Raw genomic sequence first — 19,029 nt, forward strand, 5'->3', positions numbered from 1 at the left:
CAGCTAGTGTGCTCCACTATCGAGCGAAGCGAGATTGTATTGCTTTGACTCCTTCCACTCGTCTAGTCTAGAGAGTAGGGGAGAGAGAGGAGAGTGTCGGTGTCAGCTAGTGTGCTCCACTATCGAGCGAAGCGAGATTGTATTGCTTTGACTCCTTCCACTCGTCTAGTCTAGAGAGTAGGGGAGAGAGAGGAGAGTGTCGGTGTCAGCTAGTGTGCTCCACTATCGAGCGAAGCGAGATTGTATTGCTTTGACTCCTTCCACTCGTCTAGTCTAGAGAGTAGGGGAGAGAGAGGAGAGTGTCGGTGTCAGCTAGTGTGCTCCACTATCGAGCGAAGCGAGATTGTATTGCTTTGACTCCTTCCACTCGTCTAGTCTAGAGAGTAGGGGAGAGAGAGGAGAGTGTCGGTGTCAGCTAGTGTGCTCCACTATCGAGCGAAGCGAGATTGTATTGCTTTGACTCCTTCCACTCGTCTAGTCTAGAGAGTAGGGGAGAGAGAGGAGAGTGTCGGTGGCAGCTAGTGTGCTCGATAGTGTCGATTAGACTCCTTTCACTTGTCTAGTCTAGAGAGTAGGGGAGAGAGAGGAGAGTGTCGGTGGCAGCTAGTGTGCTCGATAGTGTCGATTAGACTCCTTTCACTTGTCTAGTCTAGAGAGTAGGGGAGAGAGAGGAGAGTGTCGGTGGCAGCTAGTGTGCTCGATAGTGTCGATTAGACTCCTTTCACTTGTCTAGTCTAGAGAGTAGGGGAGAGAGAGGAGAGTGTCGGTGGCAGCTAGTGTGCTCGATAGTGTCGATAGTGTCGATAGTCTGTCTAGTCTTTCTCCACTATCTCGCTTCGCTCGATAGAAAAGATAAGCGACCAGGGTTAAACCCTATAATAAATGTTTTCCACATGAGTGTTTTATTTTTCTAGCACCTAGGATTTTTGTCAGGTAGCATTTGATCTCTCCAATACAATTAAATAAGTGCTACCTTTTTTTTCCTCTCTCCTTTTTTCCAGTTATCGCGGCAGGCTCCTCGCTGCTTGGCCCAGACGAGACGAGAGAAAAAAAGATTAATCGCCCGGCATTCGGCGCCGCCTTGGTCAGCTTTCATTGCCCACCCCATTGTGCGCTACCTCGTATCGTTGAAATTTTCACTCTTTTTTTTTTTTTCTTTCGCATTTTTCATTCTTTGTCATTTCATTTAAAACTTTTAAGTTAGGAAAGAGGTTTAACTGTTATCACATTATTACTAGAGACCTTTTACCACCTAGAGCAATGTCTAACTTTGAGCCAGTTGTTGTAATTGACGGTAAGGGCCATTTATTAGGTCGTTTAGCCTCCATAATCTCCAAACAGATTCTTAACGGCCAAAAAGTTGTTGTTGTTAGATGTGAAGAATTGAACATTTCTGGAGAGTTTTTCAGAAACAAATTAAAGTACCACGACTACTTGAGAAAATCTACTAGATATAACAAAACCAAGGGACCTTTCCATTTCAGAGCTCCTTCAAGAATTTTATACAAGGCTATCAGAGGTATGATTCCACACAAAACAGCAAGAGGTAAAGCTGCTTTAGAAAGATTAAAGGTTTTCGAAGGTGTTCCACCACCATACGATAAGAAAAAGAGAGTTGTTGTGCCACAAGCTTTAAGAGTCTTGAGATTGAAACCAGGTAGAAAATACACTACTGTTGGTAAATTGTCATCATCCGTTGGTTGGAAATACGAGTCAGTTGTTAAGACTTTGGAAGAAAAGAGAAAATTACAATCTGCTGAATATTACGCTAAGAAGAGAGCTTTGAACAAGAAGTTGAATGCTGCTAAGGCTTCTACTGCCGATTCTGAAACTGCCCAAAAATTGGCAACTTTCGGATACTAAAAAGAAGAAGGTTATAGGAAGTATTGAAGAAATGAGATGAAAATAATTGTGTATCATAAAAAAAGAATAAAAAGAGAACTTGGGCTTTTTGAGCTGAGTAGTTGTTTATAGTAGTAATTCACAAGCTACTACCGATTGCTATAAAACAATTCTAGTGTGTTTTTTTTTTTATCAATTGTATTGTTTTATATAGAAGTTGAACCACACGGAAATTAATCTTTATAAACAAAGAGAGGAGAAGAGGGAGGGGAAAGAGATTTACGAGGATGTAGCAAAGAGAAAGTGAACTATTATTTCTCTAGACAAATAATCAAACCCGTGTAAGGGCAGTTATATATATGTAGCACCTGAAATATAGTTGGTTGCACTTTTCAGTAGTGATATATATAGCACCTGAAATATAGTTGGTTGCACTTTTCAGTAGTTACCCGTTCATTTACACACAGATACTTTTGAGTATTCTAACCAATCCATTTTTCAATTTTCTCCTCTTTATGTTATGCTTTGCAGAAGGTTTCATTCTTGGATTCTCGACACTTTCAGTTGTGGTGGTTGTTCCTGATGAGTTTGATGTTCTGCTGAGTAAAGATCTGTTTGTATCAGCACTGTTTTTCCTCCTTAATCTCATTTTCAAAGCATCAACATAAGTGACGTTACCGGTACTTTGATCTTTGAAATTCTGGTACCTCTTGAGAAACCCAACCACATCTAAAAACTCATTCGCCTCTTTTTTGTAAGTAGAACGCGAAATAATGTGGCTATCAGCAGCAGTGGTACCATCGGGGTTTGCTTTTATGTTTAATAAAAATTTAGGAAATTCATTAATTTTCAAATCTTTTAGTAGACTTTGCTCCATATTTTTATTCGTCGTTATTGTGTTGAACTTGAACTTATATAATCTTCCCAAATGGATCAAACTTAGTTGGTGTATCATGAATGTTTGTTGAAACAATACAAATTGATGATAGAACAAGTATAGGAATAAGTGGTTTATTGTGAGTTCTTCAGAGGTGACTTTATTGATTGAATGACTATTGATGAGACTTAGGATCGAAGAAAGCTTGATATTGATATCGTGATGGTTATAGATGATGGTTATTTCAATGTGGTCTTCATTCTGACTCCTGTTACTTGTTACGGTATTGGATCTGGCTCTTGTTTCGTTGGCTCTTGTTTCATCATTTTCATCATTTTCATCATTAATATAGACACGAGTATTAGTAGCAGCACCCTCACCGGCTAGTCTTGCTTGCAAATAGCATATAACGTAATCTGGATTATACTGTTGCGGTTGGTTCACTGGTCTCAACGTGAAACAAGAGTCACATGGAGAAAGGATACCTAATGGTGTTGTATTTGTAGTATCAGCCATCTTGTGGGAAAACAAAATAGGGGTTTCCAAGTTAAGCCACTTTTTCCAAAGTAGAAACCTTTGCTAAGCTTTTATATTGGAGATTCTAACAGTTTACACCAAACTGTCTCTGCAACCTCTCACCGTAAGTAAGCTATCAACTGTAACCTAACCTCTCACTCTGAGCTATTCCTTGTTATCCTCGTAACTATCCATCTCTTCAACTCTGATATCTATTTAAAAATTTCATTCAAAAAGCTCTATGGGGTTTTGTGTTTATAACCATCCCGTATATGCAGTCCACTAATCAAGGGTAGGCTTTATTATCTTTCTCTTTTGGGCAAAGAGGTGCTTTTGTACCATCGAACAAAATAAACCCTTCACGTGATGAGCATTAGCCGTTTATGATTGGCTCGAGAGGCGGCAAAAAAAATAATAGAAATAATAATAATAATAATAATAACAATAATAAACATATTAATAGTATATGAGACACGACCATAGGTAATAAAGGGAGAGACAGACACAATCAAGAAAAGAAACATTTGAAAGGCGACTTTATAACTATAGAGAGTAGTTTTTGTATAGGTGTAATAATATAATATTATTACTCACGACACTATCGAGCAGGGCAACACTAGCTGACACCAGTAAGCTCAGTTTAGGTGCTGGTAGAGTAAATATAGCAGTTGGCAAGTAGCAAGTAGCAGTTGGCAAGTAGCAAGTAGCAATTATCAAGTAGCAATTATCAAGTAGCAAGTAGTGACAAGAACTGATAAAGCAAAACTAACTTATGCTGATACTGACTAATATCTTGCATTTTTGTAGAACTATCTATTATAGACGAAGCTCGATATTGGAAAACTCGTGATAGATCAGTCCTTCCTTTTCCCCGTACTCACAAGCCCTGTGACCTTTGCAATAGCTCTAATTCGGTCACGAGTTTTCTGTCAAAAAAATAATGCACAATTACCCCTTTTTTTTTCTCTTAAAGGTTGTCTTAGAACAAAAAGCAATTTCTCGTGAAAATTTACGGTTGTATAGTGAAACAGATCTATTATGAAAAGATAAATATCAACCGCCTTGGTAGAGATACGGTGGGGAACTTTATTTTCATGTGTTGTTGAGCTTAATGAGGTTTTATAACACTACCAAAAGAGGTTTCATATCGTGCCAAAGAAGGTTTCACGTGGTGCCAAAAGAGGTTTTATATCGTGCCAAAAGAGGTTTCATATCGTGCCAAAAGAGGTTTCATATTGTGGCAAAAGAGGTTTCATATCGTTTATAATACTACTAAAATTGGCATCATGTGGTTTTATAAACTGCTTGTTATTTAATTTTGTAGTGATACTCTCTGCGATGGCATTTTCCGCTTCTCTTTCTCCAAAGCACACACTACATCGACACTGACTAGCGACATCATCTCGCTCTGCTCGATAGTAGAGCACATTGACTACATCGACACTGGCTAGCGATAGTGTCGCCAGTCACTACAACCAATAGATCTCTCTTGTTGAGCGAGCTCCATTGTCAAGCGAAGCGAGATAGTGTCGTTTAGGGAAGCATCTAAATAAATCTCTCTTGTTGAGCGAGCTCCATTGTCAAGCGAAGCGAGATAGTGTCGTTTAGGGAAGCATCTAAAGCATGCAGATAATAGTAGTAGCTAGTCAGCGTTGCTCCACTATCTCGCTTCGCTCGATAGGCTACCAATAAATCTCTCTCGTTTCCCTGTCGCTAGTGGTGGCAGCTAGTGTGCTCCACTATCTCGCTCTGCTCGATAGTGACCATGTGTGCAATAAATTAAAACACACAAACTTCATCACACATCACCTCGATAAACCTGCTCCTGCGTACATCAATTAAATAAAACTCATCTACTTTTTCATCATTTTCAATTTTTTGCAAGATTTCACTAATGAAAAAACTCACTTTATCGTTGTTAACGATTTGACCTTGGTATAAGCTTGATAAGTTTTCAATAACAACTACTGAACTCAACTGTACTTGTAAGAGCGCTTGCAAGTCAATTACATGTTCATAATTGATTGAATCATACAATGTTGGATCAGCAATGTTTAAAAGAAGTTCGGGTGTCGTAGTATTTATATACGTCACCTTCTGTGAAGAAATAGTGGAGAGCAATTGAGATAAAGCCTTTTCATGGTTATTGCTTGATATCCAATACCTTATCATGGTGTTGGTAAACACCGCAACTGTAGATGAAAAAAGTGTCGAATCTGCAAATATCTGCAAAAGGAGAATTTGAGAGATATCAGTCAGATCGATTTGGTAGCACCTAATTTTTCAGCCACATCTTAATAAAAGTACATACAACATATCACATTAGATTCTCGACAAACTCAACTCGACTTGTTTCTACTCTACTGTTTCCACTCTACTGTTTCCACTCTGCTGTTTCTAATTTTCAACTGTTTCAACAACAGCACCTTCAACAGGTGTTGGCTTTTGGTCACCTTTAACAGGTAACTGTTTTAATGGTCTTTCATCCAAAGGAACCTCAAATTTCTCCTGACTTTTCCTAGCTTGCACAACTGTTTTGATTTTTTCATTACTTGCAATTAAACCGTACCTTCTAAACTGCTTAATCAAATCAGTCAACTCCTTACCTTCTTTATCTTGACTCTGAGCTGCAAATACGTAACCCAATTCGACAAACCACTCATAGCTCAATTTAAACTTAAAATTAGAAGCATCTTCTTGGGCCTCACGAACAATCTCTTTTAATGGTCTATCCATATTCTCCTTGACTAAGGGAGTATTGTATCCTTCGCCTTCTTTCAACTGAACTCCCAAATGTTTGATAACTTGGAACAACCCAGCTTGATGAGCAGGTATCATACCACCATGTTCTTCAATCTTTAGTTCTCTATAATAATCCTTGTAGTCGTCAATAGTTGCTTTCTTGGTACCGGTCCAACCCAATTCAACAAGTTCTTCCTTTGTAACGTTCAATTTAACATTACTGTTGCCAAATAGATTAAACCTCAATAATTTAATAGGATTAAATACTCCAGTGTAAAGAAAGCCAAAAAGGAAAAATAACTTGATCACATGGAACGCAAAAAAGATGCATTGCAAGGGAATACTCACATCATCTTCAATGTCCTCCATCAATTTAGCCGCTAACCCATTATAACCATATTTGACTGCAATGGAGCTCAATACTCTAGTAATTTGATTAGTTAAACATATTCCAGGAGTTGGACTAATGAAATCTGGTAAGTCAGTATATAACCAAGCCAAGAGTGCAAGAACAAGAGAGTAAAACGCAAAGTAATTAAACTCCCATTCAGGTAAGATCAATTGGCCTGGCCATACATGATTGTTGATCAATTCGTCTGGAGGGAAAATACTACTTTTAATCTTTCCAGCATCGTTATCAAAAATAAAATTCCCATCTTCAGTGAGGTATCCCGGTGATGTGCTTTTTCTGTACCCTATTGGCCTAGCATGGTAGAATATACTTGGTCTCAACGATAAAGGTAATGTCTCGAATATGCGATCCAAGTCTCTAAATCTAGTTTTTGTATTGATTTGAAAACAATAATCTTTTTCTTGATCATCATTGAATCTTACATAAATATCAGTGTATGCAATCTCTTCTCCTTCTTCCTCTTCTTCCCCCTTTTCGAAAACGGTTTGTTGTTCCGGTTTTTGCTTCACTTCCTCTACTTTTGCGTCACTCATTACGGAGGAGTCAAATTAACCAAAGGATACTAAGCGGTATAACGATATGTGTCGATGGCCTCTTCTTCTTCTTCTTCCTCTTTTTTTTTTTTTTTTTTTCAACAAAGAGAAGGGCGGCTAATCCTGGTTTTAGTGTGTCGTGGGAAAATTCAAAATCAGCGGTCGATGGGGTCCGTCAATTGACGATTCGGGCGAGAAAGGCCGAAGGTGTGGAGGCAACATATGGGGGAAGAAAAAATAAAAACATCGATAACTCCCAAATACTCACAAAATTACTTGAAGGGTGTTTGAGAGATCTTTCAATATTAGTTACAAAGATCTCCAAGAAAGATCTCCAAGAAATAATGAATAGATATTTTTGCAATGTGGCTATACAAAAATTAATGAATAGATATTTTTGCAATGTGGCTATACGGTTTTACAAAATACTCCAGGCTGTGTAATCTTAAACCTTGCTTTTTATTAACTACTAGAAAGCGAGAATACAGGATATAATTTAAATGATGGAAGTTACTTCAATTAACCTGAAAAAGGAAAACATCCTGCTGCGTCTTAATAAAGCCTCGCCTAGTTGATAAAAGTCTAATTTCATCATATTTACACCCTTTTCTAAGTATTATTGTGTGCGTGGTCGCGTGCGCGCGTTTACTACTATATCAAAACCCCCTTCCATTAATATTCGCGTTCATCACGATCAATGTAGGATTGATTATTAAGATCACCACCTATTTTCTGTAAAAGTTTTCGAGTAAACCAAAAAAAAAAAGGATCACAAATTTATGTAAGTAATAAAGCCTATTTTAGCAAGGGGGCAATGTCAAGTTCCAATTGTTACATTCGCCTCAAGAAGTAAAAAAAAAAAAAAAAAAAATCCGGCAATTTTTCCAAGTTGGTATAAGTTTTGTACCAACGCGTATTGGTTTGTAATGTCGTATGAAACTAAACGACATGTCAATCTCTTGATGACAGAAAAGAAGTAATGCGACATTTTTTTTTTTATCCTGCCAAAAAATGAGTACGACATTTTTTAATTTTATCTTGCGACAATTTGTAAATGGCACAGCCCCTATCTTTTGAGGTCGTGTTTAGTTTGATAATTATCTAAATAATATATTTTGCAATTAACCAAATCGGGAAAAAATGACACAGCGACTTGCATTTTTACATTGCCCAAACAGTAACGGCGATAATTATACCGAGAAAGACAGGGAGAGAAAACAACTAAAGGCAGAACTTGTTCATAGTTCCAAATATCTGATATCTCTTTGATATCCGATATGGAAGATTAGACTTTTTATACTAGAAACTCACGTGTTGAATCAAGAAGTCACGTGATCAACCCATACTCGACAGAAGAGTGGCTTACAATAGGTTTGTGTTTATGTTTGTTAGTAGAACAATATATAAAAAAAAAAGTTGTCTAAATTGCCGCTTTAACCTTCTCTCTCCCTCCCCCACCCCCTTCCCCCGTTTGTTACATCCGGAATTTCCATGAGTGGACAAGGGATCAATGGGAGAACAATGCGTTATTCTTAAAAAGTTTGCCTCTTTTTAGAAGTTATTTAATCCCCATGATCAAAATAACCTCACCTCACTCACTTAGTTAATCAACCTCTCGTTTTTGCTTTACAAACAAAACTTTTAAATATTAAAGCAAAGCCATCAAGACCCATCAACAAAACAACACCTGTGTTGTTGTTTACAAAATTGGAATTCAAACTAAATTTAAGAACAACTCACATAAGACTAAGTGTTTTAATGCAGTGAACAATCAAAAATCTCAAGATAGTGCATTACCCCCCTATCCCCCTTAGTATAAAAATATCTCATACGACATTTGTCGCAATATTGCAAGCAAGTTCGAGACCCACCGGTTAAAAAACAAAAACTAAAAAGAAACGCTACCGCTTCAATAGTCAAACCAGCACTAATTAGTTGAATTGCCAACAATTCAAACCCATGTGTAGAAGTAGACCAGAACAAAACAAGGTAGACCAGATCACAGAGACACTGGACTAAGCAAAGGTCTCTTAAAAGAAATTGTGAATCAAAGTCTACCCAATCATCTTCTACGCGTTATTATAACCTTTAGTACTTGTTACATGTATAAGTAGCTACCCATATATATTAATTCAATTTGCATAAGACACCTTTTCTAAATGAGTGAGATTTTTAGTACAAACGCAACAACCTCTTTTGCCGTCACTGAGCGACCTTCACCTAGTTTGTCTTTATATAAATACCTCACAAATTGTTACAAAATTTTTCACTTCTTTTCAAACAAAGACGGTTAGAAAAGTACTCTTGTCTTGAATTTTTTTTCTTTTTTTTTTTTAAAGACGGGAAAGCTAGAGGTAACGCTTTTTCATCTTTCTTCAAATTTGGCCTTATTCTCCAGTCTATACCGGCTATATCTTACTAAGAAAGGAAGGGACTTATCAATCGCTATTTGAATAAAGCCTAATAAAGTTTTGAATTTTACTCACCTTCACTCGTTAAATTTGAAAAATATTCTTTTAGTTCCAATATCTATCTGATCACGTGACTACATTTTTCAATTTTTCAATTTTTCAATTTTTCAATCAATCAAACAATATGATGGGAGTAACATTAAAATCGGTACTTGTATCGGCTTTAGTAGGTTTGACTTCTATTGTCAAAGCTGCAGACTTGCCAGCTATTGAAGTCGTTGGTAATAAGTTTTTCTACTCAAATAACGGTTCTCAATTTTATATCAAGGGTATTGCTTATCAGCAAAATCCGGAAAATTCAACAGGTACATTTGTTGATCCTTTAGCTAATGCCGAGACTTGTAAAAGAGATATTGCTTATTTGTCGGCTATTGATACCAATGTCATCAGAGTTTATGCGTTAGATGTCAATGAGGATCATACCGAGTGTATGCAAGCTTTAGCAGACGCTGGCATATATATCATTGCTGATTTATCTCAGCCAGATGAATCAATCAATAGAAAAGATCCACAGTGGACATTGGACTTGTTCCAAAGATACACAGATGTTGTTGACAAATTTCACAATTATACTAATGTCTTGGGTTTTTTTGCTGGTAATGAAGTAACCAATGATGATACAAATACTGCTGCTTCTGCTTATGTCAAGGCTGCTATAAGAGATACCAAGGCTTACATCAAGGCTAAAAACTACCGGTCTATCCCAGTTGGCTATTCCTCAAATGACGATGATATTATTAGAGTAGCATTAGCCGATTATTTCGCTTGTGGCAACCAAGACGAAAGAGCTGATTTCTTTGGTATCAACATGTATGAATGGTGTGGTACACAAACCTATCAATCGTCAGGTTACCAAAATGCAACAGAAGACTACAAGAACTTGGGTATTCCAATTTTTTTCTCGGAATATGGCTGTAATCAGGTCCAACCTAGAAGATTCGAAGAAGTTTCAACTTTATTCGGTAGTCAGATGACTGATGTTTGGTCGGGTGGTATTGTTTACATGTATTTTGAAGAAGAAAACAATTATGGTTTGGTTTCTGTTGATTCAAATGGTAAAGTTTCAACTTTGGATGATTACAATTACTATAAATCGGAGATCAAAAAAATTAGCCCATCTTCAGCTTCAATCAATTCCCAAAATGCAACTGGCGCTTCATCGCCTACTTCATGCCCTACTGCAACTGACGTATGGGCTGCTTCAACTGAATTACCTCCAACTCCTGATAAGGATATTTGCGACTGTATGCAGTCATCGTTGAAATGTGTAGTTAAAGATTCCGTTGACGATGAAGACTACGCTGACTTGTACGACTATGTATGTGCAAAGGTTGATTGTTCAGGAATCTCATCAAATGGTACAACTGGTAAATATGGTGCATATTCTCCATGCTCACCAAAGGAGAAATTGTCATTTGTCTTTAACTTGTACTATTTGGATCAAGGCGAAAGCTCGTCAGCTTGTGATTTCAGTGGCTCGGCATCTTTAAAGAGTGCTTCGACAGCTTCTTCGTGCTCAGCTTATTTAAGTTCAGCTGGTGTTTCGGGATTAGGTTCAATACAAGGCAGTGTGAGAACAGATACTTCTGAAGCTACAGGTAGTAATGGTAAATCTGGCAGTTCTAGCGGTTCCTCATCAACCAGTAGTGGTTCCTCATCTTCGTCAAGTGGGTCATCGGATAAGAAATCAGCCGCTTCTAGTGTAACTTTAACTGCATTCACTAAAGCTGGTGTAATCGGACTTTCGATGATTGTTGGTTTTGGTATGATTATGATATAGAAGTATTGAAAGTAATGGAAAATTAGATATATATATATATATATAAACATAAACAAATAAACAGAAGAGTTAATACAGAGATTTTCAAGTGTCATTTCTCTTATTAATAATACACGGTTGGTAAATTACTACAAAAATAATGATACAAGTAAGATGGGAGGCACAAAGTCAATCTCGACACTATCTTCCTCTCCTTAATCCTCTTCAGTAACCATTTTCCTAATTTCCCAGTAATAATCTCGTTTTGCTTCATTAGTTCCAATGAACCAATGACCAATCTTTCGTTCAATTTTCTGTTCCTCTTTCAAAAACTTATCAACTAATTTATCACTCAATTTCAACTCCTTTCTCTCATGCTTATAATTGTGGTCCGATTGTGTTGATGATGAGGCTGTATGAGAAGTTGCCGTTGATACAGTTCGTTGGGTATATTGACTGCACAAACCACGTCGCGAACTAAGCGGTAGTGGTGGTGGTGGTGGCGGTGATGATGATGATGATTGAACGATACATATATCATCGTTGTTATTATTCTTCTTTTTACTAGGCGATCCACGTTGTGAAAGTTGGGATAATTGTTGAGGAACATTATACTGTGTTAAAGTCTCTACTGGGTCAGTCAAATCGGGTATATCATCGAAAATCATCTCATCTTCTCCTCCACCTCCTTCTTCAAGATTTATCCATCTTAAATTCTTCTCGTCATATAACATATTACCTTGTTTCTTACAAGATAATCCAGTCCCAATAGCACTACTCCTAGGTTGAATATCTTTAGATGTAATTAAAGATGGCTTTTTTTCAAATCGTAGTAAATCAACTTCATTACCTTCCCAAACACTTTTCTGTTTGTTAAACCTCATTGCTGATTTCTGGTGTTGTATAGGAATATCTGTTGCTGCTGTTGTTGTTATGGTTGTAGGTTTCAAATGTCGTAAATTGCCCATTTTCCTATTACGGCCATGAATGTGTTTACTCTTTGTTTCTTTAAATTTATCAAGTATTTGATTTCTATCCTCGGTATTTATTAATGCTGGTTTACTGTAATAAGATGGAATCCGATCCAATCTTTTAATTACTCGATTATTATAGTTGAATTGAGGTTGTTCATAAATATCCTCTTCATTCTCCTCATTGATTCTTCCATGCAAATCCATTGATGATTTAAACTTCTTCATTATGGAAACATTATTCCTTGCCAACGATGGCATTGATTGCTTATTCAGTAGTTTCCTCGTGCCATACGACGAACTCGGCTGTTGCATATGTAGTTGCTGTAATTGAATCCTCCTAAGTGGCTGGATTTTCAGTATGCTTTCTTCCAATTCAGCTTCGTTGAACCCTTCTTCAAATTCATCGTAATCGTCTCTAGTATATTCGTAATTTATAGTTCTTTCAGTTTCCAACTGGTCCAAAAGCGACAAGTTCTCATTGGTCAACTTGTGGCCACCGTCTTTGAATCTTTCCGATTTGGGACTCTCCTTAAATAACAAAACACGTGTGTTTTTATTCTGCTGGTGCTGTTGCTGTTGCTGTCTCATTTGAATCAATTCCTGTTGCTCTCTTTCCGCTTCCCTTTGTTGAGCTACTTTTCTTGCAATTAATCGTTGATTCATCTGCTGGTATATGCTTTGGTTCTGATTGTTTTTATTGAAACATTCGTCCCACCCTTCAAATTCATCCTGGGAAAACTCTGAAGTGATATCAGTGTCGTTATTCTCGTTTCCTTCGCTGTATTCACTAAGCGCATCCCGCGTTATTCGTTTCCCACTAGACTTTGTTGATTTCGTAGGTGAACTAGAGCCACCATTCTTGGGCGTGAGTTGAAACAGCGGCAGATTATGTGTATTTAAATTGAGCTGGTTCACCTTCAATGTCTCTATAGCGTCATCATCGTCACCACCGGTACCCATACCTGTACTCGTACCAGCACCCATACCAGAACCACCGCCATTTTTTGCCTCCTTTTCTTTTTCATATTGCCGCCTTGTTGATTTTCCTACCTTATTTCTAGTTGCTGCTGTCCCCGTCCCTGGCCCAAAGTCAACATTCTCAATGTCACCAAATATCTCATCTTCTTGATCATCCGCAAACTGCCTTAGCAAATCAGCTTTCGTCAAAGGCTTCATATCAATGGTCTCTTAGCCTTGACTCACCTGGATATCGGTGATCAGTGATGGGGTCGGTCCCTTTGATTTGTTTAGACAGAAATGTAAACAAACAAACAAAAACACATTTACACGACCCGACACCATCGACCGATACCGTCGACCGATACCATCGACCGATACCGTCGACTGACACCGTCGACTGACACCATCGACAGACACCATCGACAGACACTACCTCACTCCGCTCGATAGTGGAGCAGCACTGACTACACTGGGTTTAATTTAACTCCTACCAATCACTCGTTAACAAACATAAACCTCAAATGTAGATACCTCTAGATACCTCTATAGTATGATTCTGAATAATGGTTTACCAGAAATCAAGTGAGGATATAAATGTATTGAATCTATGGCCTGCTCCACTATCAAGCTGCAGCCACCAACACTATCGAGCAAAGCGAGATAGTGGAGCACTAGTGTGGAGACCTCCAAGGCTTGGCTAGAATTGGCCATAAGAGGACACTTTATCCACCGACACTAGCTGCTACCAACATCGGCCCGATCCCCTAACCCGACACCAATTCACCCCCACCCCTATTTCGCTACCAACTGTTTATGTGTTTGTGTGTTTGTGTCAATTAAAAAGGGAAGCTACCAATTAAATCTTTTTGCAACTTTGACAATTGGGTATTGAAGATGGGTGGTAAGATGATCAAGGTGATAAAAAATGCCAAAATTGACAAGAATAGGGTAAAGTATTTGACAACTCTCCAGTTTCTTTTCCTTTTTTGGGCTTGACTTATAATTGGTCTTGAAAATTGACGCAGCGGCTTTAACCAGAATAGCATACTTGTATGTAATGTATCGATATATGGAATCAATACTATTGGAAACATGGTGAATAAACAAATATGCCCCAATAAGAAATCAAAGGAAAACTTGTTCAACTCTAAAATTTTTATAATCAATTCTCGGACATTCTGTGACACAACGGCAATTCCTAACCCGCTTTTGTACCACTTTCCTGACCACCATGCCTCATTGGTAACATTTTCTTGACGCTCTCTTGAAACCGCTACAATCAATATAAAGTTGGAAATGACTCGGTGGAAGCTAAAAAGAACCAAGAGTGCAGAAATCAAGTGAACAAAGTTCCATTCTTCCAAAAAGAAAAAAACTTCAATATTGATAATATTGATCAATATTGATAGGAAATGCGCCACGCCGGCAAAGAATGCTGGAGTCCTCTTGATACATAGGGCAAAAATGGGTGCTAATGTTACGGAAGTTGCCCAAATCGTGGCTAAAATCGCAATGTTCGCCACATAGGGAACAACCATAGCAAGTGCAAGCTTAATTAGCGGATTCGATAAACTCAATTCAATTAAACTATGGTTGGAATGAAGATATAGGAATGGAATCACATACAGCACCAAACCAATACTTGGTGCAACAACTTCACCAAGTAGTAAATTAATAGTAGTGGAACTTCTCCCCAGTAAACACCCTTGAGATTTCTCTCCAGTTAATCTTGATCGAACATTCTTAGTAAACAGAATCCACGACAGTTCTTTAGGTTTGGTGTTGCCTCTAGATAACCACCGGATAAACTCTCTATAGTCAACAAAGAAATCAATAAAGTTGAATTGATGAGGATTGAATAAAAACGGTGCTAAACATAATGAAACAATGGTTATAACAAACCAAAGCAATGCATTTCTTCCAACAGTCATCATGCCAAATAACACAACGAGCAATATCTCTCCGCCACAATATATTGATAGATTAGCATATCTAGTGTATAGCAATGAAAACGAAACTCTCGATATGGCAAATCCTCTTCCTGTGGCTATATATTGAGCTTCCCCAAACACAAAATTGTCTCTTAAAGCCCTTGAATATACTTGACATATGAAAACTTCGAAAAATGGTGACAATGACGTGATATGTAAAACAATTCTAAAAATCGATCTAATGAACCCCTTCTCAATTAACTCCTGGATGATCAAAGGTAAAAATGAAATAAAAAAACAAACAAATACTGATAGAACAAACCTATCTATCCAGTTTAATACCGGAACTAAATTATGACAACCAGGGATATCATTATTACCACCACCTTCTTTTCTTTCACAAGGAATATTTATATAGTTGAGCGATCCCAAATTAGCAACTAATAGCATGAAAATCTTGACTGATAACATGATTGATAAATTGTTTATATGAAACCCAGGATGCGCATAGTAAAATGACAAGAATCTATCAATAGGAAGCTTTGTCCCCAAATAAAAGTACTCTCTAGATAATAGCTGCTCTCCCATTCCAGCACCAATCTTTTTGGTGAAATTGACAATTGATTGGAACCCCAAGTCACGGCCTTTGCCACATTGATAATAATCGCAGTGTTTGATTCTACCACCACGACAAGTTGCTGTGATACCTGCATAGATGTCTTCATTTAAATGTAGACCCCTTTGTGCTTTTGAAATACCACCTCTAGTAGTCATGAATATTCCATTCAAAAAATCGGGATGTCCATAATGTAGTTTCGATCCAATTTCACCCATTGTTCGAGCAAACAAGGTACCAAAAGTCTGCTCCTTTCCAGCTGCTATATCGCCCAATATTCCAACATTTTGGGAGAATATAAACTCTCTGGCACCAACAATCGCCACTGGTGGATACTGTTGCTGTTTTTTTTCATGAATCGGTGCCACCTTGTAAGGTTCATATGCATTTGTCACTTTGATATCAATCTCTTCAAACTCGGTTAATAGAGATTTGATTTTCAAACACTCCTCAATGTAATTATCCTGATTAGCATCAATGACTTGAATATACTCTCCCCGGTAGAATATAAGGGCATTGTTTTGATTATCTGATTTCCCATCACCCAAAATCGGATTTCCTGATAGTTTGATTCGATATTTCTTGATATACTCACCTCTAGAATCCCGATGCGATACATCCAATAATGTGGAGTAATACGCATTACCTTCAGTCTCCAAAATAGCAACACAAATATTGGGGAATGCCCGGAATAGTGCCTCGGCATCAGCCGAAGCATCGTTTGAAAAATTCTGATACTTTTGCATAGCTACAAGTAAGCAAAATTTCCGATCAACAAACTCTTGTAATTCTTCTTCAATGAACAAATCATTTTCAGCATCAAGCCCGATATTTTCACTTCGATAAAGAATCTTTAGAGCAGTTTCATAATTCATAAATCCAGAAACCGTTCTGTACAAAGTTTGACACCGCAATGCTGCCCAAATCCTTGTACGGAGGACATTTTCAGCAGATGAATCTTTGAAACCAATACAATAGTAGGGCAAATCTTCAAATTTTTCAAATTTAGTTTCTTCTTCTCCTTCTCCTTCTCCTTCCCCTTCCAATTTATCCAAATTCAGAATCATTTTACTATCCTGAACAAACGATTCCCATTCATTGCTATGCAATTGCTTCAAGTACTCCAATAAGGACAATTTAGAGAAACTTTGCTCCTTTATCAAATCCTTCAAAGATAAAAGAATCTTTTCTGAATAATGTGGGATTAAAACGGTAAAAGATGGTATTGAAACCACGGGAAACGGTTCAGGAAGTGGACTAGATAGAGACTGGGCAAAAAACGTAATTCTTCTTTCCCATTCTTCTTCAGTCTTGATAAATGCATGTAGTTTAAAGGTGTTGTCGTCTTCATTGACAAAAAATAAAGGTGGACGGATATTCTCATCCTCAAACTCCTTTTGGTATATCAACTTCCCAACTTGTTCAACTGAAAGTAGATGTTCTCTATACATTGATATGATGATACTGTTCCAAATTTGGGATATCACCAATATCAAATTCATTGATTCTCCATAGTAGATTTTTGTCAATACTCGATCAGGCAACCTAGCAAAAATATTTCGCCATGGAGTGAAAATTGATACACCCAATGAAAAAGAAAGGCCAACCGAAAATAAGCAATTGCAAATAACATACCAAAGATAAGTATCCAAAAAGAACAAGATCAAGTCGGTCAAATAAAACAAAAACAAGGTGATCTTGGGTTGGAACTTACACAAAAAATGCCCACTATTGCACTCCAACTCAATACTCGACAATATCTGTATAGGATCCTTTAATGATAAAATCAAAAAGAAATACGACTCGGAATTTTTCGCAGCAAAAACAGTAACCCATAAAAAGACCGAAAAAAGCCGATTTCGCAACCTTAATTTCGGGAAGGAGGTTGCAAAAATGGAGTCGATGCTACCAAATGGTACAATTGACAAGTATACAAATGTAATGATTGATACAGTCAACATGAGGCCGGCGAATATGTTTCCCAAGTGAGAATACTCGTTCCATTTCAAAATCACCAAGTTGTAAGTTATAGGAGCTGTATTTAGGACTAGCAATAAGAGCAAAATAGCCAATTTTTTAAAATTCTTGCTCTTGATGAATAGAAACTCGGAAATGGTTGCAAATAAGGAAATTAATGCGGCAATAGTGCCGCCAGCAGACACAATTGCTAATCTGATATGCAACAAGGGTGTCTTTTCCGGTGTATAGTCTCTGGTATACAACGAAGGGGAGTTGAATGACATAAAGTACCAAAACATCGAAACATGAATGATCCAGATGCGATTGAAGTTGGTCAATACGTGAATCCAAGTTCTTCGTTCACGATAAGTCTTTGAAAGCGACTTTTGCCAATTTATCTGGCAAATCTCCTTGAATCTCGATTCCTTCTTTATCTCGTAAAACACTTCACCTGAATACAACTTGAGCTTATTTAGTCCTTGACGACTCCAAAAATGTTGATTTACGTCATCATACCCAATAGTCTGTGAATGGTCTACTTCTTTTCTTTTCCATCGGTCACCAATAAGCTTATACTGTTGATCTCTTAGGAAACTGTACAAGGGTGTAATAATCTTATCAAGAAAATAAAATTTCTCAAAATTTTCTCCTTGATAATCCAAGGCACATTGATAAATAAAACATAGACATTCAGGCATAAAGCGTATATTATTGGCTTCTCCCCAAATGAGCAAATACAATGCAACTTGATAAACGTAATCTTCCTCAGTGCAATTACGAAACTTCCTTAGCCACCTATCTTCCTCATCCTCGCCATCGAAACCACCACCACCACCACCATCATCATCACCATCACCATCATCATCATCATCAATTTTAGTTGATTTCTTCATCCTCTTTTTCTTCTTTTTCTTTTTTGGCGTCCAATTTTCATCATCTTCATAAAAGTATTGTGCAGATAAATACCAATTTTTATAATTGGAATTCAATCCTCCAATGTAGTTCATATGCAATGATTTCAATGCACAAGAGCCACTCATTCTACTTGACCTTGAATCTAGTTGAGTCATGAATAAAGCGTATATGTTCCTTACATTGTCATCCTGAAACCCATATTTGGTAGCTAAATTATTGAAAATTGCCAATATTCTTTCGGGAGTTATATTACCTTCATTTTCTTCACACCACGCATGGTATTGATTATCTTTAAAGCCCATCTAAGCCCATTGACTATCGAAAAAGCAGTAAGAGAGAGTATGAGGTATGAGGCATGGTGAATAGAATAGAAAAGAAAAGCTGTATATGATCTTATAGGATATAAAGCCTGGTAGATTTATTGTATAACAAATAAATAAATAAAAAAAAAATGGATAATTTTTTGCAATCAAATAAAAAAATTAATTGTTTTAATGCTCTCAGCAGGATTCGAACCTACGA

General features: G+C 37.3%; 6 protein-coding genes across 6 annotated transcripts; 2 read left to right on the top strand and 4 right to left on the bottom strand. All coding sequences in view use genetic code 12, as the record gives it.

Annotated features, from left to right (window-relative positions):
* Positions 1–1,260: 1,260 nt before the first annotated feature.
* RPL16A (60S ribosomal protein uL13) lies at positions 1,261–1,863 on the top strand (the record flags this gene model as incomplete). Its single annotated transcript, XM_049322972.1, has 1 exon — positions 1,261–1,863. One exon carries the CDS (start codon positions 1,261–1,263, stop codon positions 1,861–1,863), a length of 603 nt encoding a protein of 200 aa, XP_049181107.1.
* Positions 1,864–2,299: 436 nt separating this feature from the next.
* KGF56_001810 (uncharacterized protein) lies at positions 2,300–3,235 on the bottom strand (the record flags this gene model as incomplete). The annotated part of the gene is made up of 1 exon (XM_049322973.1): positions 2,300–3,235. The coding sequence occupies one exon, from the start codon at positions 3,233–3,235 to the stop codon at positions 2,300–2,302; it is 936 nt and encodes a 311-aa protein (XP_049181108.1).
* A 1,779-nt stretch (positions 3,236–5,014) lies between these two features.
* Positions 5,015–5,407, bottom strand: KGF56_001811 (uncharacterized protein; the record flags this gene model as incomplete). Its single annotated transcript, XM_049322974.1, has 1 exon — positions 5,015–5,407. One exon carries the CDS (start codon positions 5,405–5,407, stop codon positions 5,015–5,017), a length of 393 nt encoding a protein of 130 aa, XP_049181109.1.
* A 225-nt stretch (positions 5,408–5,632) lies between these two features.
* Positions 5,633–6,922, bottom strand: KGF56_001812 (uncharacterized protein; the record flags this gene model as incomplete). The annotated part of the gene is made up of 1 exon (XM_049322975.1): positions 5,633–6,922. One exon carries the CDS (start codon positions 6,920–6,922, stop codon positions 5,633–5,635), a length of 1,290 nt encoding a protein of 429 aa, XP_049181110.1.
* Positions 6,923–9,517: 2,595 nt separating this feature from the next.
* PHR2 (1,3-beta-glucanosyltransferase) lies at positions 9,518–11,173 on the top strand (the record flags this gene model as incomplete). The annotated part of the gene is made up of 1 exon (XM_049322976.1): positions 9,518–11,173. One exon carries the CDS (start codon positions 9,518–9,520, stop codon positions 11,171–11,173), a length of 1,656 nt encoding a protein of 551 aa, XP_049181111.1.
* A 194-nt stretch (positions 11,174–11,367) lies between these two features.
* BFA1 (Bfa1p) lies at positions 11,368–18,809 on the bottom strand (the record flags this gene model as incomplete). Its single annotated transcript, XM_049322977.1, has 4 exons — positions 11,368–13,311; positions 13,439–13,470; positions 14,135–17,178; positions 17,269–18,809. 4 exons carry the CDS (start codon positions 18,807–18,809, stop codon positions 11,368–11,370), a joined length of 6,561 nt encoding a protein of 2,186 aa, XP_049181112.1.
* Positions 18,810–19,029: the final 220 nt, after the last annotated feature.

Source organism: Candida oxycetoniae (genome assembly GCF_023343755.2).
Source record: "Candida oxycetoniae strain CBS 10844 chromosome Unknown scaffold66, whole genome shotgun sequence".
NCBI classification, from domain to species: Eukaryota; Fungi; Ascomycota; class Pichiomycetes; order Serinales; family Debaryomycetaceae; genus Lodderomyces; species Lodderomyces oxycetoniae.